Below are 25,088 nucleotides of genomic sequence, written 5' to 3'. Positions count from 1 at the left end.
AGAGGAGGCCCTTTCCATAAAATTGGGAAATTGAAGGTTCTGATAATCAGAAACCTGTAGGGAAAAATGCAGTTGGGCTTCATCATAATGGATACAGTCAGTAAAGGAAGACGATCCAAAATAACTCGGCATTTCATTTCGAAAAACATTAAAACAGGTTTCCCTACTAAGATGGTTGTTAAAAACGGAAGGCCCGATTTAATTGGTTCCCAGTTCAGCGAAAAATAGCGAAATGATTTAAAGCCTCTGTCTTTGTCCTTGATTTATTAACAAACTTGTGAAAGGGACTAGGATACCCGTCACTTGTTTGGAAAGGACAGTTCCGTTTTGATTCAAGGAACGTATGTATTTTTATTTTATTTTATTATTTATTAAGTGAAAAAGCAGCATCTAACTCTCTCGCTGCGATGCACTGAGTCATTTTAACCGATCATTTAAAAGTGGTCTGTATTTTTTTTATTGCGAAGTAGAGTATCTACCTGTTTCAAATAAAATTATTTAAGACTTGAAAAAAAGTCCTCAGATTTTGTTTTTTTTAATGGCACTTTATCGTTCACTTTGAAGAAAATGCAAGAAAATACAGAATCTTTGCCCACTCAACTATGTTTATAATGCAATGAAAATTATCTTTAAATAATAATTAAAGTCTATATTAGAAAAGTCACAATTATTTTTTTTAAATAAACAAAAAAGTGAAAGTCAAAGCAATAATGCATGCACTAGCAGTATATTCTTGAGTGAGTGACAAAATCCTGAAGAAATTAATTCACAGTGCATTAAAATAGTGTATTTAAATTAATTACATGCACAATAAATAAATGATATGGATGATTTCATTTTATCTGTTCTAGTGTACATCGACATGGGTCGAGGTTCTGGAAATCCTGTGGTTCTTAGTGTTGTCAGCAATGGCGACAATATGATACGGAAATGGAGAATTCGAATCACTATGATACACTGCAATAGCATGGATATGGGTAGGTAATCTCATCAGTATATATATAATAAGTTTGATGTCTAAAAACTTACTAAGATGACTGACTCCTTAAAAATCTCGATCTTCAGAAAATCATCGCACACGGATGAAGAGGAGGAGGAGGAGTTGAAAAATGAACTACAATATCTCAAAGGAACCTTCGCAAATCTTCAAAAATTATCAATAAACAACTATACCACCCTCCTCAAAACAACACAGAGACACAGAACAACCCCAAGGGTTATATCTCTTTACCGTACATCAGCTCGCTCTCCCGGAATTTTGAAAAAATTTAATATAAAAACATGCTTTTCCACTCTTCCTAAACTGAGATCAATTCTAAGCCAACCAAAACAGGCTCACAACCATCTTCAGTTTCCAGGTGTATATAAACTCATATGTGACTGTGGGAAGCCATATTATGGCCAAACTGAGAAGTCCATCCTCCTGCGTCTCGAAGAACATCAGAGAGACATCACTTAAAGTAGAACCAGAGTAAGCGCCCTCTCAAGCCATGTCCTGTTCTCATTGAGCACAAATAACGAAAGCCGCCAACACGAAATAGACTAAAATACAACATCAAACATTCATATATGCCACGATGAAGTAGAACGCCGCATAGTTGAATCCAAAGAAATTATCCTAGACTCTTCTCACATAAACAGTAACCTTAGTTATAGTTTGGCAGACTCACATAGCTCTGCCATCAGATACTGGCGCATTCGTGAAGTCACACGCTCGCAGATGCCTAACAATAGAACTTGAGCCCGACTGTAGCTTCAGTTCAAATTCCAGTTCAATTCCAGTTCATGGCCTGTTATTGTAGTGGTTCAATGTTTCTTTATGGTGATTTTTATGTTTGCTTTTAATGTTCTCACGCCTGAAGAAGTCGGCATTCCGACGAAACATGTTGTGTGTTAAATTAAATTAATTGTTTGTCTAATACTCGGAATTCATTTCAGATATGAACATATCTACATAGCTACATATCAGCTATTCAGCTATGTTGATAATCTCATATATATATATATATATATATATATATATGTTGAGGAACATTGACTCGGTTGTTTTGATATATTTGTATAAAGAGAATATAATTTAATTATAATATAATTTTAATAGTATAACACACTATTAGTTTCGGCTTTTGACAGCCTTCTTCAGGTGTCTTTTAAAAATAGGAAATAGCAATAAAAACAGTGAAGTTTAAAAAAAAACTGAGAAACACAGGAAAAAATTGCAGTACATAATTAACATGAAAAAACGTTGTAGTTACATTTCAGTTGTTCTTTCAATCGTGGCATTGTTTGATGAGTGCGTGCTTGCGTCTCTCGTGAACGCCAGTACTCAACAACAGCAGAATGGCTATCTGGGAGGTGGTAGCTCAAATTGTTATTTAAATGTTCACGATTAAGGATGATTTTTCTGGACTCCACAATTTTTCTTTCAAAGTCATCATGGCAACGAAAGATGTTTTTGGATCTATCGCAGCAGACTGAATGATCCTGGAGTTCATCATCAGGATTGTTCGAGAAAAGAACATGACTAGACAAGGCACTGGCGCGTGTTCTTTTGTAAGAGATGTCTCTCTTATGCTCCTCTATACGTAATTCAATAGATTTATCAGTTTGACCAAAATAAAGGCTATTGCGGTCACACCATATCTTGATATCTTGTACACGCCAGGATATTTCAGATTATGATGGTGAGGCTACGGATAGCTTACTAGAGAGCGGATTTTTGGAAGTGTAGTAAACAAAGTGCTGACGTTGTATTTCTTAGGAACTATAGCTAATTTTTGAGAAACTGAAGTGATGTATGGGATAGAGATATTACCGTTAATATTGGTTATTTCTCCAGTGCGGTGGCTAGGAGGATCTAGAAGGAATTTTGTAATGGTTCTATCAGAATATCCATTTTGTCTAAAGATATATGAGAAGTAATTAATTTCTTTTTGTAGTTCATCCGGGTCATTTAGAAGAGAGGGTGCTCTATGTCCTAAGGTAGAAATAGTTCCAAGTTTTTGTGGAGGAAAATGATGGGACTGACTATGAAGATATCTATTAGTGTGTATAGGTTTTCTATACATTGAAATTCTAAATTTTCCAGAGCAGAAAGACAGTTTTATATCCAGGAAAGGTAGGGAATTGTCATTTTCAAGTTCAACTGTGAATTTTATATTAGGATGTTGATTATTGAGATGATCAAGAAAATCCATGAGAGAATTGTGGCCGTGGCTCCAAATAATAAAAATGTCATCCACATAACGTTTTCAAATTTTAGGTTTAAACGAGAAGGATGATATAGCTTTTGTATCAAAATCCTCTAAATAAATGTTTGCAAGAATAGGGGATAAAGGATTGTTCATCGCTAGACCTTGGTTTTGTTTGTATATGGTGTCTTTATATCGAAAGTAACCAGACTTAATGCAATGGGTCAGTAAAACAAACATTTTTTTGGATAATTGGTCTTTTAGTAAATATCAGTACTTCTTCCGTAGGGACATTTGTAAATAAGGAAACTATGTCAAAACTAGCTATGATGTCATTCTCGTTGATAGTTATATCCTTAATGTGTGATACGAAGTCCATGGTGTTGTTGATGAAAGACGAAGACCTGTTAGAAAAACATTTGAGGTATTTAGCAAGATGTTTAGAAAGTTTGTAAGTCGGAGAATCAATACCTTCCACAATTGGACGAAGAGGGATGTTTTCCTTGTGGATTTTAGGAACTCCATAAATATGTGGGATAAGCGGATGAAGAGAGCGTAGAGAAAGGCGAATGTTGCGAGATAGTTTAGTTGTTGTTTTTAATAATTTGTTCGTGCGATTTTATAGTTCTCAAGTTGAATCTTCCTGAAGTATTGAATAGGTATTATTTTCAAGCAATTGAAGCATCTTATTATGGAAATCTTCAGAACTGAGGACAACTGTAGCATTGCCTTTATCTGCCGGTAATATTATTATATCTCTGTTGATTTTTAGGCTTTTTAATATGCTGTCGTTCAGCTGAAGAAATGTTATCTGTTGGAGGTTTTACATTATTAATAATGAATATGGATTCAATACGTAGAAGTTTAGCATCTTGAGTAGGTAGGAATGAAGTGGCCTTTTCTATTTTGATAAGGAGAGATTCTTTAGGAATAAATCTTGGCGAAGGAATAAAATGTAGACCTTTGCTGAGAATGCTTTTTTTCGGCAGCTGTAAGAACGTGAAAAGACTTGTTTATTACAACTTTGTCAGGATTGATGTTGGCTTTTGTAAAAGTAAGTGTGTTCTGTACTTTCTTAAGAGTCTCAAATTTTCTGATAAGGTTAATCTTGTTATCATATTGTATTTGTGTTGCTTGAGCTTAACTATTCACAATAAACTCATGCCAACTATTATTATCCAGAGATTCTTCAAGTATTTGAGCTAAAGATCTTTTATTGTTAAACAAAAAACCCGGAGTACGTTTCGCATCAGAAACGCATTTTTTTTTGTGTGTACACACACACACACACACACACACACACACACACACACACACACACACACACACACACACACACACACACACACACACACACACACACACACACACACACACACACACACACACACACACACACAACGCTTTTTTTGTTGTTGTTTGTTTCTTTCTTTCTTAATTTCTGGTTTATTACCGAAGTTGTCGGTTAGTAGACAGCAAGACATGCAGAAGTTTAGTTATTTTTACAATAAATCTGCAAGTAAATCTTGTAGTTTGTTTCCAACACCGGACGTTATATTGACATTCTGGACAGTCTGGTTGATGTTGCCATTGCCGAGACCTTTCTGTGAAAATGAGTCAGTCAAGTATGAACATGCTGAAACATCATATCATACTGCAAGTACATATGAAGTGGAATCATAAATGGTATATCGGCGAAAACAGATCCCATTTTGAATCCTATAATACGTCTGAATCAAAATACGTCTTTCCATATATTTAGTGAAAAAGCCGCTGATATGAGTGTCAACTGTGAAAGTGTGTTGATGTTGATGAAAAAGATTGGTGAATTCTTTAAGTTATTATATAGTGTAAGTGTCTCGACTTGTAAAATATAAGTAGCAAAATTAATTCTGATTGATTAGTTTCTCTTCTGGTATTAAGTTAGTATCGTAGTTCCGGTAGACTCTTGAGTCAGACGACTTTTTATTAATGATGATGCAATATAAAAGAGCATCTTTTTAAAACTGATCAATTCTTAATAAGGTGAAATTGGTTGTGTAGGTATTCGTGATTTTCTGGTAGTCACTAAGTTCTTAATTTTGTAATTACAGCTCCACCCGGTTGTCTTCAGTATTATCGCAGTCCCAGCGAAACAGTAAGAAGTTTCAACTTTGGTCCTTCCATACCTGGTAAGGTACGTTATCTGAGCAACCTGAGGTATACTACTTGTCTCAGGGTTGAGGAAAACTTCTGCTCCATCAAATGGGAATCAGAATTGCCCGATTCATTTTCGTGGGGGTATCCCAGTGATGCAGGTGCCAGTGGACCTATCTGTAACGACGATGACTTTGTTGGTATTGATCAGGGATCTTTGGATGGGGCAGGACCAGGAGAAGACAGGTTTTGTGGATCAGGCCTCCTCGACAGGAATATCGTCATATGTAAGATTTTTTTTCTTGCATATCTCAATGGTTATTTCTTAATTTGAATTTTCTGCCATTTCTTTTTGCGTATTGTATAGAGTTTAACCATATCTTACGAGATATTTAACTGAATAGGAAATGAAAAAACTTTAACAACGTATAACTAATTCTCCTTCTTATGAAGCACATTACAAGTGTTACATTGGACGAGAGGGTGTATGCTGTCTGTTCGAGTTAATGTGTAAATAATATCTGTATACACCGGAGGTAAAGGGCACTATGTCCATTTTTTTACGGAATTAAGTTTTAGGTATATTTTAATGTTTTGTTTCGCTCTCTTTTCAGTTGTGCAAAGCACTATCTCCTGTGTGTAATAATAAGCGGATTAGCCAGTTGGAAAGGGCACTATGTGCCATCATGGTATCGAGATAAAGAGCACTAAGTGGACAAGTAACCTTTTACTTCGGATGCGTAAAAAATGGACATAGTGCCCTTTACCTCCGGTGTACAGATATGTTTAAACATAGATGAAAAATGTCAGTTTACATTTACTGGATATACCAGAAATCACTGGCATAATACAGGATGATGATAAATAAATTTCGAAGTTAGTAACATAAAATACTTATTACAAGTAGATCGATATATACGAGGGGTAATCAGAAAATTAAGAATTCATGGGCCATATCGCAAAACAGAAGTTTATTTGAAACAGGACAAAATTTATATGCAGCATTATGGAAATATTTCTTACTGTCTGATCTAACGGTAGAAAAGATTCCGGGCCTGTGTTTGGAACCATTTTCGAACATCTTTGATTGCATTTGAAGTCGAAACGTCCCAAAAATGTTTCTTAAGCGGCCAAAGAGATGGTATTTATTTGTAAGATATGAAGTCAGGGCTCTTGTGAACGCAGGTGGGGTATGTTCTTAATGCTCCCATAAACCTACCACGAAGTGTTTGTCTGCTGAGTTGTGTGTGTGAGAGAGAGAGAGAGAGAGAGAGAGAGAGAGAGAGAGAGAGAGAGAGAGAGAGAGAGAGAGAGAGAGAGAGAGAGAGGGGGGAGATAAAAGAAAGAGAGCGAGTCCTGTTATGCAGAAGCACAACTCGCACTGAGAGGGAGTCTGATAGAATTTTTTGTTTGTTTGTTTTATATGGCCTGTTATTGTTGCACCACTCCTCGTCAGAAACTCATCGAACAGTCCCTTGATTACCCCAAAAAGACAACCATCGATTTGTCTTCTTGGAGGAACCGATTTGAACTTCTATTTTTGGTCTCGAGAAATTGAATTATTTCCATTCTACTGTTCATTATTTAACATGATGAAACCCATGTTTCATCTTCTCTAACGATGCTGTCAAGGAAATGATTTTCCTCTGCATCATGACGCTGAAGATTGGAGGTCATCAACATATCTTCTATACCCAACGTCAACATTACAATAGTGCAACTCGTCTTGAAGAATGCAGTGTACCTCTCCATAGTAATTGCACAGCTCAGTGGACATTTTGCTGGAAAGAGTGTTTGCTTCCCCCCCCCCCCCACACACACACCTAAGATGAATATTGCAGAATTAGATAATTACAACACAAAGGCAAGAATTATGTAGATCTAAGTACGCAAAGACACTTTCTTCTAGATTTCATAGAAAAGAGGTATTACGTCATTACATCCATCTTCATCCAAATCTTTAGGGAATGTAAAAAAATATATAAACATGTTGTAGAATACAGTTTACTTGTACAAGGACTATATAGAAACGTCCATTTGACTTAAATCAGAATTATTTATTAATTCTGGTTTAAGTTATTGAATTAATTATTTAGTAACTACGACTAGTTTCTTCCAGATTTCGTGGGACTTCGTGTGAAAGAAATATCCAGAGCATGATTACATCAAATAATGTATTATGTGGAATTCAGTAATTCAAATTAGTTGTGAGCAAGTGCACGTTGGCGTGCTCTTGTTCGGGTATTTGATTGATCATGATTAGGAGACATTCAGACATGCCACGATTTATATTGAAGTATCAAGGTCTAATACATCTCTAGTGTGGGAAGGAGAGAATCGACAGCATATCCCTCCCTTCCCGCACTAGAGACCTGGACTGAATTGATGTTATTCGATCCAGTCATGTATGTGGTATTCATTAAATAATGTTTTTACTAAGAACTCTAGTTTATAGTTTTGTAGCTTCATATTCTACTAAATTTTCATTCGTCAGAAAGATCTGAATTTTTTTAAGTTATGTATAAAGTGAAAATAACCGAAATATTGATTTTGATTTCAAAAGCTAAGAGCAAGCCGTTTATGCTGAAAGTAAGAAGTAACAGCTTCTCCAGAGACAACGCCAATAACTCTCAACACGGTTTCTCCCTACGATATACACAGCTACCCTGCATGATTTAACGACCATTTTAGGTAAGTGTACAAATCGAGCATATTTTGGTAATCATTTTCCATTCTTTGTAGCTGTTCGAAATTGAATACACAGTTGATGTTTGAAAGATGATTAGTATTGCAAATTAGTTTTCCAAATTCATTAAGAGATTTTTAAAATTCCGACACAGGATTTTTACTTAAGTGGATTATGCCTTATCGGAATGCAGTCGTTTTGTTTATAGTTTTGTAGTGATTTTATAATCAAATTTAACGTGGTGAAGATGTCATTGACTTTATTGTTATTGTATGAAAACTTTCATGGAGTTCAAGAACTCGTCGTGAGGTCGATTCAGCTCCTACACCACGTATAGACTCATTATAAAACACTCTGCTGAAAAGAAAAAAGTATGCTTTTAAAAAAAATTGACGATTTTCAGGCTATGAATTTTATGTTATGAATGTGGATCGCCATTTGAAAGAAAGAAAATAGCAAATCTCATCGTGTTCATCATAGGTGGTGTGTAACATGAGTGGGCTTCGCGGGCTATTGGAAATTTTCATATAATGATAATATGCAATGATATTTTCACTATACTACAGAATTTTTATTATGGATTCTATTTTAGTCTAGTTCGGTCTGTTAAACGAAGTGACATTGAATTCTAAGATTTAAAAAAAAAAATACTGTAAAAAGTTCATTGCGAAACGTTGTTCATTTAACATTTTCATAATTTTTAAAATAAATGTAGGCATTAATAATATGACTAAATAATAATTCAAGAGATAAATAGAAGGCCTGTGTATCCCTGCGGAAGTAGCGGTTGTACCCTTAGTGCTAGGTCTCCTGAAGAAAGCCGTTCTCAGTTCGAATCTAGTCGCGGCTAAAGGAATTTTTTCTAACCCTTTCTTCGACTGCTTCCCGCATTGGTCGTTCTCGAGAAGAAAAACTAGAAACTAGGAAACATTCAATGCACTCAAGAAAATCGAACGTAGAACCCGCAGTATTCAGGCAAACAGTATACTTAGGGTTAGGGACCTACGAGATGGGTGGCACTGTCTGCCTCTTTACATCAGATGCTGTTTAATAATTAGTGATAGTCTTCAAATAGCTATCTCTGGTTGGCTACTGGTGGAGATTGAACAACCCTCCCTCCTCTCAGTCTGAAAAAGGTAGGACTAAAACGGCCTCGTTTACCCCTATAGTGAATAAAAGACAGTAACGGGTTTTTTTTGTTAAGAGATACATAGAACAAAGTATATCGATAACTGAAGGATCGTGATGTTTTAGGGAACCTACCTTAAGGGTAACACAAAAGAGACAACCTCAATGTTGCCACTGTTTGGAAATATTTCCGTTAATTGGCTTTGTCGGTTGTTGTTTGAAGTACTTTCCAGACAGCTATTTCAATTTTAATAAGCTCAGCTAATGTACACCATAGCCTTCTAATATAAATGCAAACTAATTTTTTCAACTTTTCTAAATTTTTCTTTCTTTCTTTTTTTTTCATGTCTTCCCAACCCATTTTTTTTTTTTTTTTTTTAGAGAACAGGCCTCTAAGTATAAGATTTAAATAACTCAAATCCAGTATAAAAGTTCTGAAAGATTTTTTTTTTTTTTGAATAATGTGAAGTAGAAAATAAAATACTAACAGAAACAGGACCAGTAGTTTTGCGAGCACATATTGTTCCCACATATCACTGTTGAATGAGAACAGCAGAGCGCCACCTGTTACCTCATTTCCTACTAGTTATATGTAAAATTAATTACTGTAAAATAATTTTGTTATATTAAAACTTGTCACTTGAGCTATTATATAAAGTCTTACGCATGTTACTGCAGTACAAAGTTAATCACTCTGTCATGATTTTATGCAAACGTTGACATGTTAGGTCGAAGTGCAGTGATTACGCAAAAAAAAAAAAAACCTCATTCATATCTATATTGCAGAATTAATATAATTTCAGCAAACATTCAACAGATTGCAACATGACAGAAGACCATGCCAAGCGAAAATGTATCGCTTTCAGAGGTTCACATACCCTTTCGGTTGTTTCTGTTGCTAAGAAAGTTAAAATAACTTTCATCATAACAAAATGTTAATAAGGCTCTGGACCAAAGTTTCGACAAATTGAGGACCTTCTGGTCTTGATGTATTCGACTGCTTTTACTCAGAATGTTGCCTTCAGAAGAATCAGTTCTGCTGGATATGTTAAATTATTATTAACAACTGGCTAAAATACATTTAAAAACTGAAGGATATAATCATGTGTATGCTGGGAGCGGGGATTCTGAACATAGCAGGTTTGCTACCACAAACGTCTAGCATATATACAAATGCAGAGCGTAAGAGAACTAGTTTGACGCAAAAAGTTAGTATGTTGATAAAATCATACAAATTAGTGAAAGAGAGTAAAATTTTTTGAAATATGAATTCCGGTTTCGATATTCTGTTCAGAAATGTTTCAACCGGTTATGTCCTCCAGAGACGTCAAAAGCCAATTCGGATCCCGATGGGCAAACATGGTTTTGGATGCCATCTTTGTTGATTAATAGCTGAATAATCATTCCTGCTTATGGAAAATAAAACATGCTACGGCGTTGAAACCCTACGAATATTCCGAATTTCATGGCGGTAATCCACTTGTTTTTTTCTTCCTCTTTTTCGTCAAGTTATATAGATGCCCGAGAAAATGACTTGGGCTGCCCACCTCCAAAATTCACAGAGAATGCAAATGCTTTGAGAGTGTACGATATGCTATTGAAAGGGTAAGTATATATCAGTGTCGTATGGGCAAATGGTCAGCAAGACAGAAGAAATATAGCGATATGTTTTTTTATCAACTGGAGTTTGTAGTCCTAGGACGAACTATGTGGGGACAACTGTTCCAAAACACAAATTCATTCATTGTCTTCAAAACTGGAGAGAGAGAGAATGGATATTGGCCAGCAGTTCTCTTGTGTTTACGGACCTGAGGAAAATTGCAGGAGTGGTAGCAGCCTCCCCCATTTCGATAACATGAAGCATTTTTAGGAAGATTCTTGGTGCGCATCCAATTTATGAGAGCGGTTTTCTAAAGGCAGTGCGAATGTAGGATTTATACGGCATTAGGAGTTTTAGGCTCAAAGCAGTGAGAAGTACTGAATTGAGCAGAAAAATCTATGGTGCGATATGCTTATATTAGTAGAGGCCAGAAGTGTAAGATATATCTGATCTGGCGAGCAGATATCTGATTCTGTAATTCAAAAACTAGGGGAGGTTAGTTATGATCCTTCGCGCATAAGATAAGATGTTTTTAATGGCATTGATGTTGACAAGATTGTTCGTTTCCACTGAAATATTTCAAGATCAGTGTTTCAGGCATTGATTATGGAAGATCTTGTAGTTTGCGATATATAAGCAACTACAATGTTTGTCAAATGAAAAAGAAGAATGGTGAGTACCATGATCGTCATAACCATATACAGAATTTGAGATTAGTGATAAAGAATCATTTATGAATAGAAAAAGAACACAGAGTCCTAAGAGTAAACAGGATTGGTTGGACATCTGAAGAAAATAAGTCATCCAATGTGTTAAAAGCTTAGCTAAATATTTAGGAAGTTCAGCTGTGACACATTCACAAACAAACCCAGGGAGGAAATGTAATTGCTACTACAAGACCTATTTGTTGGGTATTACTTTATGATTCGTTTTTTCTATTTCGAAATTTTTGAATGAAGCAAAAGTTTAAAATTCCAGTAAAGAGGACAAGCATGTTGGATAGAACTTGTAATCTTTGGAGTTCTTATTTATTGAATTTTTTTTTTCCATTAAGTGAAAATAGTTCAGGAAGGTCAACTTATTTTATGAATATTTTCTTAATTATTATTTTTTTTTCTTTTCCTTTTCAGAATATCAAAGAGACTAAAATGAAAGATCATCATATCTGGCAGTCACCTACTATCTTCGTTTCTTCTGATCATTATTGTTGCTGATTATTTATTTATTTATCTATTTATTTATTTATTTATTTATTCATATCAAACCATTTGTATAGCTTTTAATTAATTTCCTATATGTTAGAATGCTTTCTGTTGATTGTTGCTGTTTACTTGTAATTAAATACTATAAAGTAGTCTTGTTTTATTTCTTTTTGTGGGAAGCGCTTGATCGAACTGTACTGTATAGAATACTATTTTTTTTTTTTTGCCACTGTATATACTAGTATATACCCGTGAACACACAGGGATACAGCCAAGAATACCTTGAGGCATAGGAGTGACCATTCTATCCTCGTATTTCGGTTACGAAATCCAAGCATGCTTGGAAGGTTGTGGGCCTTAAAGGCCCGTTAAAGCCATTGGGATAGATAGATAGATATACTAGCTATAATTATCATTATACTGTATTTATACGTGACACCTTTATAGTACAAATTGGAAAGAGCTGCTTTCAAGTCGATTCGAAAACAAGGTTCAAATGCCTCTTCACGCTAGTTGGAGGTTACAGACGTGCTTGTTTATTTTATTTTTTTCTAATAAAACGTATGCTTTCCTAACAAAACAAGCAAAAAAAAAAAAAAAAAAAAACCAACCTTAGTATTTACCAGATGAAATCATTTAGCTCGTACTATTGATTTATCCACAGCATCTCACCCTCCTGATACCAGAATTTTTCATCACTAATTGGCTATTTGGCGTTATTATTATTATTATTATTATTATTATTATTATTATTATTATTATTATTATTATTATTATTATTATTCCTGACACCTCCAAGGAGTCCAAAGACTCATCGCGGTGGGGGGGGGGGGATACCTACAACTGTTTCAACCACTACATCGAACTTCTACTACGAATCATCTCCATCAACGCCATCTATCGCCCACCACAACTAGTATTTTTTGTCTGTAAATTGCGTGTGTTCTGAAGAGCCGATTTGTCTGTATGCGGGATGAAAAACCCGAGTTTCCGGGAGAAAAAACCCTGCTACCCCCGTATGGCAACTAAGACTTTGAGTTTAGTGTATTATGTCTTGCATGTGTCTTTTTGGCCAGTTTGTCTGTTTTACAGGATGGAAATGAAAAAAATAAACCAAGTTCCCGGGAAGAAAAACATTTTTCTGTATCAGAGTGTTTAACTCACCTTCAATTGAAAAGTGTGATAAACTGTCTTCTCATCCTAGACGAGAATCGAATCTAAGTCTTACCTACTTAGACTGACTGACCCACTGATCCTTCGTCAATAGCAATCGTTCCAAAAATGCCTAAGATATCAGCGTTCTGCTGGGAAACTCAGGCACAACTCATACATATTTTCTCTCTTTTTAATATCCTTCTCTTGTATTATTTGTTCTTGTCATTGCACCATGTGTGTGTGTGTGCGTGTGCGTTAATGTTTAGGCAGGATCAGTATTTTCATAACCTGCATGAAATCCTTTTTCCTTATCTTATCATTTTCTCTTATTTGTCGAAGTGCAAGTTTTCGATTTCTCCTGCTATCAGATATCAAACAATAGACAATCGAAAGTTAGCACAGAGAGAAAAAAATGGAAATTTTGAAATAACAAAAAGATAAAGATTCATCTCGTAAACTAATCAAGCTAATACCAAAAAAGGTAAAAGATAGAGGAACTTCCGTAATAAGGAATACCACGGTTTCTCGCCTATGATGTTTCGCCACCTACTAGACTACATTGTAACTATTAACTCCTTTAGCTCCCCTGCAGGACTGCGAAGAATTAGTCTTGTTAGAGCTTCAGTCTTGAGTAGGCATTCATATACTCATCTTTCGTATTTTGGAACTTTTTATAGGTAAGTTTTTCAACTTTATTAACGACTTATTAATTATATATATATATATCCTTAATCGCTCTTGACTATCTACAAAAACTGAATTTCATTTCATCCTAGTTTATAAAACCTTCAAACCACATGACATTCAAAAAATGAAAGAAGAACCATATAAGCTTTAAATAAGTTCTGCGTAATTATTAATGCATAGTGTTATGCTATCTAAATATTATCATGAGTTCTCAATTGTTTTTGAATTAGTAATTAATGAATACAGTTCAACGTGCCTTCAATTTTGTGTTACAATCTTATTTCTAGGAAGGAAAATGAACATTCATGAATAGTTTATTCCAGCGTTTCCCAGATTTTTCCTAGGACGGAACACTTCACAAATCCTGAAATTTTCACCGAATACCTTGGTTATTTTGTAATGTATTAATAATTAATAAATAAATTAATTAATAATTAATTAAGTATTATTGTTTATTTAATAATTAATTATTGATACATTACAATATTAATAATTAATTATGGCATAATAATAAGGAGTATTAGTACACACCGTATACATAACGGTGTGACATGTTGACAAATATAAAATTACATTTAAATCAGTTATCAATCACTAAACTAATGAAATCTTGTAGCATATTGTAGTTTCCTCAGGCCAACATCATTAAATTAATTTGTGCTGATTTTCATTGACATATCCCATTCTGATCACCAAAAAATGTATAATATTATTATAAGTACTTACGAGTGAATGCAGACTTTTTCTCCCGTGTGCTGGTAGTTTCCCCCCCTCCTTTTGTACATCCTGGAGATCGCTCTGTAGGCTAGAGGTGGATGAATCGCTATCTGTTGTGTCACAAACACCTTCAATAAGAGATTTCTTAACACCAAAATTAAACAAAGTGCCTTGTCTCTTATTCATATTAAAATTTAAATCTATAAGCCTATTACTTTTAAAAAATCACGGCACTACGGTTACGAAACAAGTACTTTCACCCTACAATACGAACTTGCGAATAAAGTATTCAGTATTACTAGATTTGAGAACCGGATACAGACTACCTTGATCTTCAATTTCAGTGGAAAAATTTTCTTTATACTTCCTTGCTAATTGGTCACCAACATTTGCAACACAGATGTTATTTCGTTCAGTTTTGAGAACAAAGGATACGCCACCCATTGTTGTAATCGGCTTGCAGGCAATTTTTATGACCGGTCATAAACTGCGGTATTCCCTTTCCCGAATTACTTCCATGTTTAAAAATACACATCTTGGTCACTGACATCATGGAACACTTATTCACTTTGCGTGGAACACTGGTGTTCCGCGGAATACAATTTGGGAAACCCTAGTTTATACCATTTAGGCAAATAATACACCATCTCTGAACAATCTCTATATTCGCCTTTTATTAAAGCTTTTGATTTCACTTAAGTAGCGCAATTCCAAACCAACTCTAACTGAAGGATATAAAATCTGATAAGCTTCCGACTATTTTCGAAACTTTAAAAACTATAAGATGTATATTATCTCTCCTTTTAAGTCGGTAAATTTCATTTGTGTTTTGCTAGGAGCTGTGTGATAAGATATAGGGTTTCCAGATAAAGAGAAAATTAAAATACAGCAGTAACCAATATTGCGAATGACAATTTAAAGTGTAAAGTTTTTATTTAAAGCGAACAAGCTGAATAAGAACGCACTGAGGTTTATGCGTAACATGGTATACATTCAACTCATCTTGATTCAACACAAGCATTCCAAAATTTCCTGCATAATATTAGCAGTGTCTCTAATTATGTTTTTTTTTTTTTTAACTAGGTCTAGTAGAAGTAACTTTTATGTACACTTTATCTAAAAACAAAACAAAAAAAAAAACGAAGAGTGTAAGGCAAGGACAACGAGTTGGCCAAAGAACTGGCCCACTTAGATGTGATTTGCTATTCAGGAATAGTAATTTAAAGTTTTACAGACAATGTTGGCAATGCCTCATTTGGCTGGAAAATTAAATGCATAATAAACTATCCAGAATTGTATGAATTAGTGCTAATTATTTATTTTGAAATAACAGTGTTCTATTTTTAGGTGATAGAAATTTTTAACAGGAAAAACTGCTTATTTTCAAAAGAGATTGAGGGATAAGTTCTAAATCTAATATTGATCTCTTAATCCATAACCAAAAGATACAAAACATCAAATGTACATTTTCGAAGTGGGCATGCTAAAGACGAGCATGACCCAACTAAAGACGAGCATGGAACAAGGACAAATTCAGTAGCTTCTTTAACCAATAGCATTTTTTGCTAAACTGACTTTTAATTCTAACACAATTTCAACTTTCTCTAATAATAATTGTGCCTTGAAATTAATGATCACTAAAGAAAAATTTTTCTTACGTAAAAACATACATCGAAACTGACGATGTGGTGATACTCCAACCACTTGAGTAATTCTCAACAAACAGCACAGTGAAAATAGTTTATTTTTTAATACCCTGCTGTAGATTTTCTGGCCGTCCCATTAAGTCAAACAAAGTCCACCTGGATGTCAGAACAACGAATGTTTTTTTTTTTTTGTTGTTTTTAATCAAATCAGTTCTTGTATGGACAATGGACTATGATGACGAGACATGTAACTGAAGTTCTGTTTCAGTCATAATTATGCAATGGAGACGTTTCACAGACCTTATGAAGCTCTTCAGTCGAGTTGATCCGTTTTTCAAATATTTTTTTCAAAAAGTACGGTAATGCTGGAAAAGGAATACTATCGTACATTTGCCACAAGTTGTTCTCCACACTCATAAAAATCACGGGATTAAAAGTATTCATTTGGCAAATTGACACATCGATCTTTCAACTTTCATCACACAGTATACAAAAAATGGCGGATCTACAGAGCGATTTTTACAGTTTATTCCTATTTCATGGACATAAAGCAATTTCCAAAAGAGAAAGTACTTTTTTTTAGGGACATTATTCAGCCATTACAAGCCAGACTAATATGTGAAATGAATTTTCTATGTATATACTATACCTTGTGCAGGAAATTCTATAAACTTTGTCGGTGTGCGAGGATTCTTCTTGGATTTTATCTCTCGAACACAGACAAACTGACCCGCAAAAGACAAATTGATAAAATATGCATTCATAACTTAAATGGCTTCCGCAAATTTAACCAAACTTAATCCATGCGAGCATTAAAATGCAACTAAATTTATTTTGATTTGCTAAAAGCTCTACAGCTTCTCACCATCAGTACACCGTATTTAGTATGTGTGTGTATGTATGCATATACTGTATATATCGGCGTATAAGACGACTCTCAAATACTACAGAAAAGCCCTCGAAATCATGGGTCGTCTTATACGGCGAGTGTAAAAAGGAAAGCTTAATTTCTTGGATGAACATTTAGGTAGTTACAATACATCGTTATATAAGAAAATAGGCGGTGTTCATAAACAAATCAGATTAATTTTTTGTTACATAAATTTATTTAAAATATTACAATAGAGGTAAGTCTTAAAAAACAAATAATAATTATTAACCTCAATTTTCATGTTAATTTTCTTCATCATCTGTTGAAAATAGTTCTTCAGATTCATTGTTTAAATTATTGTCATATGAATCCAACTTCGAATCCGGTGAATTGATTTCGTTTTCATTGTCATCATTGTCCTACAACAGATCATTTTCCTTACCATCCATAAGATTAGAGATACCACACTTTTTAAATGATTTTATTACAGTCTCTACTTTTACTTTATTCCATGCTTTGATCGCAAAATTGCACAATATATCAAATGATGCAGCGCGCATAGATCACCGTTTGTAAATGATTTTTCACCAGTCAACATCCAATTATTCCACTCTTCTTGCATGTGGTATTTAAATGGTTTGTTCAAGCAGACGTCTAGTGGTTGCAATATAAAATTTAAACGTGATTTTCCAGTTGCGGACATCAGGCTATCCCCGTTCTCATCGCACATTTTTTTCTTTGGTAATTTTTTTAAAATATCTTCTTCTTTCCTCCATTCTCTTACCATCTTCTCGGTTATGTCAAATTTGCATACATCGTTTGTTATTAGTTTGCTTTGTCATTTCAATTACCCTTATTTTAAATCAAGCTTCATACTTTCTTCGTTTAGTTGCTGATTCCATGATTTTAAATGATAACAATTTTAATAATCCTAAAATATAAAAAAAAATGCAAAATTAATAATTCATTAAAATTGGGACTAATCACTTTTAAATAGAGTAATTCGAGTAAATACTAAATCTATGCTATGCAAAAAAATAACGGATATGCATAGATATAAAAATAACAAATATAACAACAATACTTAAAGTTGCATTATTACAAGAAAGAAGAAACTGGGAGGTCGTCTTATACAACCTACATAAGCTTAAAACCTAAAATAGTCTAAAATTTAGGCCTCATCTTATACGTTGGTCGTCCTATACGTCGACATATATATATATATATATATATATATATATATATATATATATATATATATATATATATATATATATATATATATATATATATATATATATATATATATATATATATATATAGGGCCGTCACCCGCATATGCAAAGCTGAAATGAGCGCCACCAAACAAATGGCAAATTATATTTATATATATATATTTTTTTTAATTAATTAATTTATTTATTTAATTTTATTTTATTTTTATTTTTTTTGAGCCAGTGCTTCTTTTGCAGCTTTTCCTTTTCGATTTTTTGCATCGGATAACTGTTTCTTCGTATCCATTTGTTTAATTTATTTTTGAAAATAAACTGAAATTTAAGAAATTAGATTTAAAATTTTTATAATAATAAATAATATAATAAAATTTTAGGTTACAAAATAACTTTTGAAAAAAATAATAATAATAACGGTCAGCTCTATATTTGAAGTTATTAGAAGAAAAATACAAAAGTACAAATATGCAGATTTTAAACGCCAAATAAGAACACTCCGAATAATTCGTCTTTATTTCACCACTGTCTTACGAATACTGTTCGGTTAACGAGAATAAGCGAATCATACTCTGCCACGGCGATGAAACGGGCCGTTATAGTTGTCAATCTTAAAATCCTATTCTTCTGACAAGTGCCGAATACAACTTCTAGCACCCTCCAGCGGCGAAATCAGCGCAGTGAGACTCTAAGGTCCCGTAGAAAATACATTACGGGATAGGGACGTTGCACAGGGCTGCTCTCAGCCCAGCGAAACGGTGTGCTTGCTGCATAAGAATGCGCGTTCATGACAATCTCAGTGGGAGAAAATCTGATCTATTTTTATGCAGAATATGTAAATTTGTAGCAATTATATGGACTTAACTAATTATTATTACTTAATTCGATTACAAAAATTTAAAGAAAGAATGAAACTTCATACTAACACTTCGAAACGGCGCCCACCTTGAAGTGCTGTCCACCTGCAATGCAGGCCCACTTCCGCCGGCCCTATATATATATATATATATATATATATAGCCGCCAACATGAGATAAATTGGACATCAACTTCAAACCTACACATTTGCCATGATGAGGTGGAACGCCACATTGTGGAGTCAAAAGAAATCACCTTAGACCCGCTTCATATGAACAATAATCTCAGCTATAATTTGCCTGACTCTTTCAGCTCTACTATCAGATACTGGAGATCGCGTGGTTCCACACACGCACAAGTGTACAACAATAGAACTTTAACTCGGACTATAGCTCAAGTTCCTAATAACTGTAATTCACAGTCGAATATTATGACTTTATAATTGTATAGCTTTAGAGTGTCTCAATGTTATTTTCAGTGTCTTTTAATATCTTTCTATGTTCTTAACGCCTGATGAAGTCAATCTCGATGAAACATGTTGCGTTTTCAAATAAATCTCATTTTGTTATAATTCTCGGGTTTTAAGTCAGTTAATATTAAAAATGAACATATCCCAACCCCGAGTTAATAGTAGTAGTCATATATATATATATATATATATATATATATGTGTGTGTGTGTGTAAAAAGTATATATATATATGTGTAGAAAGTAGAAACTTGGGAAATGGAGTAAAACCAGGTTTAAAATTGCTTGGTATTTTTAACACACACACACACACACACACACACACACACACACACACACACACACACACACTCATGAGCAGTTGAATTAGAGATACCGGCCTAGTAGCGGGTAGCACCTCCCTTTCACCTTGATGACGGCAGCGTGGCATGGATTCCACAAGGCACCGGAAGCATTGGGGAGCCAACCTGATCCATGACTGTTGCATAGCCTCCCACGATGCACGGAGATTGGTCAGAGCAGGGTCCAGGACGCGTATATCTCTCTTGACAGCATCCCAGATGTGTTCAATAGGATTGAGGTCAGGGACCTCGGGGAGCCAGCGAAGCATCCTCATGTCCGTGGAGTGTTTATCCACCCACTCGGCCATCATTTCTGCGCCTACAGCACCCCACTGCAGGAGACCTGTATCTACTGCAAGACAATGCACTGGCTTACCTCTCCCGATAGGTACAAGTCTCCTGCAGGGTGCTGTAGGCGCAGAAATTGGTACACATGATCTGACAGCAGGTCCTTGTATTGTTCGCCGGTGAGGGACGATGGTAGATGTACCAGGGGACTCATTTTATCCCATGTAAACAGTCCCCATAGAAGGATACCACCACCACCACCACCGGCATGAACTGTACCCTGCTGGCACGAGGGCTCCATCGCTTCATGTGCTTGGTGACGCACTTGTACCCTGCCTTCAGCGTGTACCTCGACTCATCAGTCTAGGCGACCTTTTTCCATGCATCGAGGGTCCAATGGCGGTGTTCCTGCACCCATGCTAATCGTTGTGCCTTGTGACGTGCGGTGAGCAGAGGTACCCTAGTCGGGCGGTGGCTTCTGTACCCCATAGCGAGGAGATGGTTCTGAATGGTGTGGCTGCTCACACGTACGTCGTTGTTGTCCAGCATTGAATTGGCGAGTGATCTGCGGCACTGTGGCCTGTCTATCCGTTAGCCGACGGCGTCCCCCTGTCATCGACACGTTGTACACCACGGCAGTTTTCTCTGGCGGCTGTGGTTTTACCCGATTCCATGTACTCACGGTACGCACTTGACACAGAGGCCCGTGAAAAGCCCAGTGCCTGCACGACTTCGGAGATGGAGTGCCCCATACGTCTGGCTTCGACTATCTGGCCGCGATCGAATTCGCTGAGATCTCGAGTCTTCCCCATTCTGTGCTCGACTATTACTCGACTGTCAGTACAAGATCTGACGACATCCCCGTCACGCGTCACTATTCCGTACGCCGGGGCGACCACAGCACCATTTAGCCAACACGGCAGGTATCTCTAATTCAACTGCTCATGAGTGTATATATATATATATATAGAAAGTTTTTTTACCTTATGTATACTATACGTTAAAGATACCAAGCAATTTTATAAACTTAGTTTTAATCCTTTTTCCCAACTAAGCAAACAAGCAGGTAAGTCAAGTTTGCGCCTGAAGTATTTTCAGGTCTGAGGCAAATCGCAGTAAAAGTAATTAGTTATTACACCTTATTATACCTTATTAAAACCAAGTTTATAAAATTGCTTGGTATTTTTAACGTATAGTATACCAAGCAATTTTATAAACGTGGTATATAAACTTACCGTTATCTCAGGATGAGATTTTTATTTAATAAGGTCATAGCACCTTGTGGCAACTTGTATAGATAAAATTTATAAGTTCTGCATTATTTCAACCTTTGCATCTCAGGGTCTGGCTCCCACTGGGTAGTAACCCTTCCCTTAATGCATAGCATCATACATGTCCGCAAAGGGACGTGCTTTGCATTATGGAAAATACTGTACTAAGGAACTTTCGGCTTATCTTTTTATATATATATATAATATATATATATATATATATATATATATATATATATATATATATATATATATATATATATATATATATATATATATATATATATTATATATATATATATATATATATAAAAAAAAGATAAGCCGAAATTTGAAACGTTTTTTGTCTCTTCATTGTTTTGAGCCGGGTTAAGCCGATTAATCCATTAAGCTGATAAGCCAAAATTTGAAACGTTTCACGTCCAATAATGCGTTTGCCTTCATGAGAGAACAATTTGTTGGACCTTTCAAAACAATGGCTAACCGGCTTACCAGCCCGGAACCCGGGAGTAGTTGGGCGCTGTAGGCGCCAGTGGGGAAGAGCCCCCCCCCCTCCAATATATATATACCCTCTGTTCAAAAAGAAACCGAACTTTTGATAGAAAATAAAACACAGGCCAATTATAATTATTCAAATCATTTATTCCAATCAATATACTCTCTCTCAGATACAGCGTTTGGCACGATCAATTAATTCGTTAAATTAGTTTTTTTTTTTTTTATATCGGTTTTTGGGATACTGTTGAGGGTCGTGGTTACTGCCGCTTGAACGTTTTCAGTGGTGTCGTATCGCTTTCCTTTCATCAACAAATGAAGTCGGAGAAAGAGAAAGAAATCATGGGGTGCTAAATCAGGTGAATACGAAAAGTGATACAACACCCAAACTTGGTTTTTGCTCAAAAACTGTCTCACAATGTTCGAACGATGAGATGGTACATTATCGTGCAAAAGTGACCAGCTGTCTGCATCACGATATTCATGCCGTCGGGACGAATTCTCGCTATCATTCGCTTCAAAACTTTGAGATAAAACTCACCAGTGACCGTTTGGCCAGGCGGAACGAATTCCACTTATTTTTTAATTTTTTTTCTATTACTGATTCCTGGTTTAATTCTTTCATAATTTCTTCATTTCCTTTGTGAGCAAATAGAGTATACTTTGCAATTTTTCTCATAAACTTCATTTCAGCTGTTATTAATCTTTGTGTGTTACGAGCAGTTTTAATGAGGTCCTTGCAGTGTTCAATTGGATATATTTTTTGGTCGTTGGTCAACTTGTGGGGAACAAATCGCGAATTCAGTTTACGGAGGAGCAAACTCCCGGTGAAAATGTTGTGCACAGCTGATTTTGGAATCCCAATTCATCTTCAATCAATCTCACGGACGATTTCGGCTTTTCTTTGATGAAATCACGCACTTTTTAGATGTTAACTTCGCTCGGTCCAGTTTTTGGACGGCCCCGCTTTTCGTCGTTCCTCAAGCGTCTCACGACCACTTTCAAATCGTTTAAACAACTCGTAAACTTGAGTGCGGGATAATCATTCATCACTGTATGCTTTTTGAAGCATAACACAAAAGTCAATCGCAGCTCTCTGTTTGAAACCCATTTTCCGACCGTTCGTCAAAACACACTGTCACTCTTGGCACTATAACTCGGCTTCTAATGAAACAAATGTCACAGGTGACACAACACTAATGAAGATTGCCGCTCTCGACAACAGAAAGATACAACAGGTGGCTCCACTAGTTTCTTCTATTTTCCAAAAGTTCGGTTTCTTTTATTTACACACACACACACACACACACATGTGTGTGTGTGTGTGTGAGTGTGTGTGTATAAAGGATTAAAACCTAGCTTATAAAATTGCTTGGTATCTTTAACAATATACCCAACTTAAAAAACTTTCTATCTATCTATCGATCTATCTATATATATATATATATGTGTGTGTGTGTGTGTGTGTGTGTGTGTGTGTGTGTGTGTGTGTGTGTGTGTGTGTGTGTGTGTGTGTGTGTGTGTGTGTGTGTGTGTGTGTATAAAGGATTAAAACCTAGCTTATAAAATTGCTTGGTATCTTTAACATAATATACCCAACTTAAAAAACTTTCTATCTATCTATATACATATGTATATGTGTGTGTGTGTCCCCTCTCTGGTCAATTATATACACTGGCCATAGAACCCTTCTAAAAAGAGTACACGACACCATCATCTCCAAACGAACCAGAATAATAGAGCCACATCAAAAAATTACCTTATCAGCATATGCCGATGACGTCACTGTAATAGTACGAAATGAAGAAGAAATGACAGTAACCGAAGAAGCACCCAGACTATATGCACAAGCCTCAGGGGCCAAATTAAATTCTGCAAAAACCATGGGCTTGTAGCCAGGCAGATGGAAGTCTAGAAATGATTCTCCAATCGAATGTACCTGGTCAAGCGAAGCTTTGGTGTTGCCAAGGTGTACACCTTGGCAACACCAAAATATATAACACACTGAACTGGACACAGCTACACAATCGTTTTAAACAGGTGCTAGGTAAATGGAACAGCGTTCGTTCCATGTCTTCACTTAGAGGAAGAGTACTAATAGTTAACCAGATGGCTGCGAGTATCTTATGGCATACCCTCAAAGTACTCACACCTCCTGAAGAATTTCTCTACCACATTCAAAAGGAAATCAAACGTTTCCTCTGGAACAAAACTCACTGGACAACATACCCTCAACTCTGCAAGCCACTCAGCAAGGGAGGTCAAGGCCTGATTTCCCTTGATAACAAGATTAGATCCTTCAGGATAATCCTCCTCCTAAAAACACTTCAATGCAATCACACTTATGTAACCACCTTCGATTACATCACGAAATCATCCACCAGAGGACTTACACTTTCCACAATCCTCCGAATGGCCAGTCCTGCACCATCTCCTCCTAAGCTACCTCATTTTTACAAAGACGCTCTACAGCAATGGAAAAACACAGGACTTCATCACACACTCACAGGATCAACAGAATCAGCTGTACTTACTGAACCACTATTTGCAAACAGAAACATCACAAGTCTCACAACGGGCCAGCCTTTTCTTTTCCCTACATGGAACTGGGCAGGAATAAGTGTCATAGGAGACCTCCTAACCCACACCCTAAAGTGGAAAGCATTCACAAGCCTACCAATGAAGAACCCAAAAACTGAAACGCAATATCAACAGCTGCAAGCCTCCATTATAAAAGCCCCTCCAGATATCGCTACACCTCAGGAAATCCGTATTCCTTCTAGAAACTGCTCGGGGCCAATATTTCATCTTGTACAATCTGAAGCCTCACTTCCAATTCTTCCCTCCAACTACAAGAAAATATACCACTTCCTCATGTCAGTGTCCCCATCCTCGCCCTTCTTATACTCATCCTTAACACTCTAATCTACAAGGCTGCAGATACCACACAGTTTTCAGTGGGATCTGCCATATAAATCAAAATGTGCCAAACCAGATTCCGATATACAGTGGAGACTATGGCACAACATCTTGCCAACTCCTAAGCTCTACAAATTTCAGCTAAGAGAAATGGATCTGTGTCTATTCTGTGACGTTTCAGGTACCTTGGAACACACATA

The 25,088-nt window shown here is 35.8% G+C and overlaps 2 protein-coding genes across 2 annotated transcripts in view; both read left to right on the top strand.

Annotated features, from left to right (window-relative positions):
• Positions 1–8,006, top strand: part of LOC150097865 (uncharacterized) — a 32,235-nt gene extending 24,229 nt beyond the window's left edge. Inside the window, exons 4-6 of the mRNA XM_090406614.1 lie at positions 852–977; positions 5,285–5,614; positions 7,891–8,006. Coding sequence (XP_090262740.1) covers positions 852–977; positions 5,285–5,614; positions 7,891–8,006 — 572 coding nt within the window. The remainder of the gene's footprint in view (positions 1–851; positions 978–5,284; positions 5,615–7,890) is intronic.
• A 5,742-nt stretch (positions 8,007–13,748) lies between these two features.
• LOC150097864 (metallophosphoesterase domain-containing protein 1) overlaps positions 13,749–25,088 on the top strand; it is a 215,367-nt gene continuing 204,027 nt past the window's right edge. The window contains exon 1 of the transcript XR_016549586.1: positions 13,749–13,775. The gene's annotated coding sequence lies outside the window, so the exon portion shown is untranslated. The remainder of the gene's footprint in view (positions 13,776–25,088) is intronic.

Source organism: Typopeltis vanoorti, chromosome 16, assembly GCF_054136105.1.
Source record: "Typopeltis vanoorti isolate ZY-2024b chromosome 16, IOZ_Tvanoo_1.0, whole genome shotgun sequence".
NCBI lineage: Eukaryota > Metazoa > Arthropoda > Arachnida > Uropygi > Thelyphonidae > Typopeltis > Typopeltis vanoorti.
This window is presented reverse-complemented; position numbering and strand designations above follow the sequence as displayed.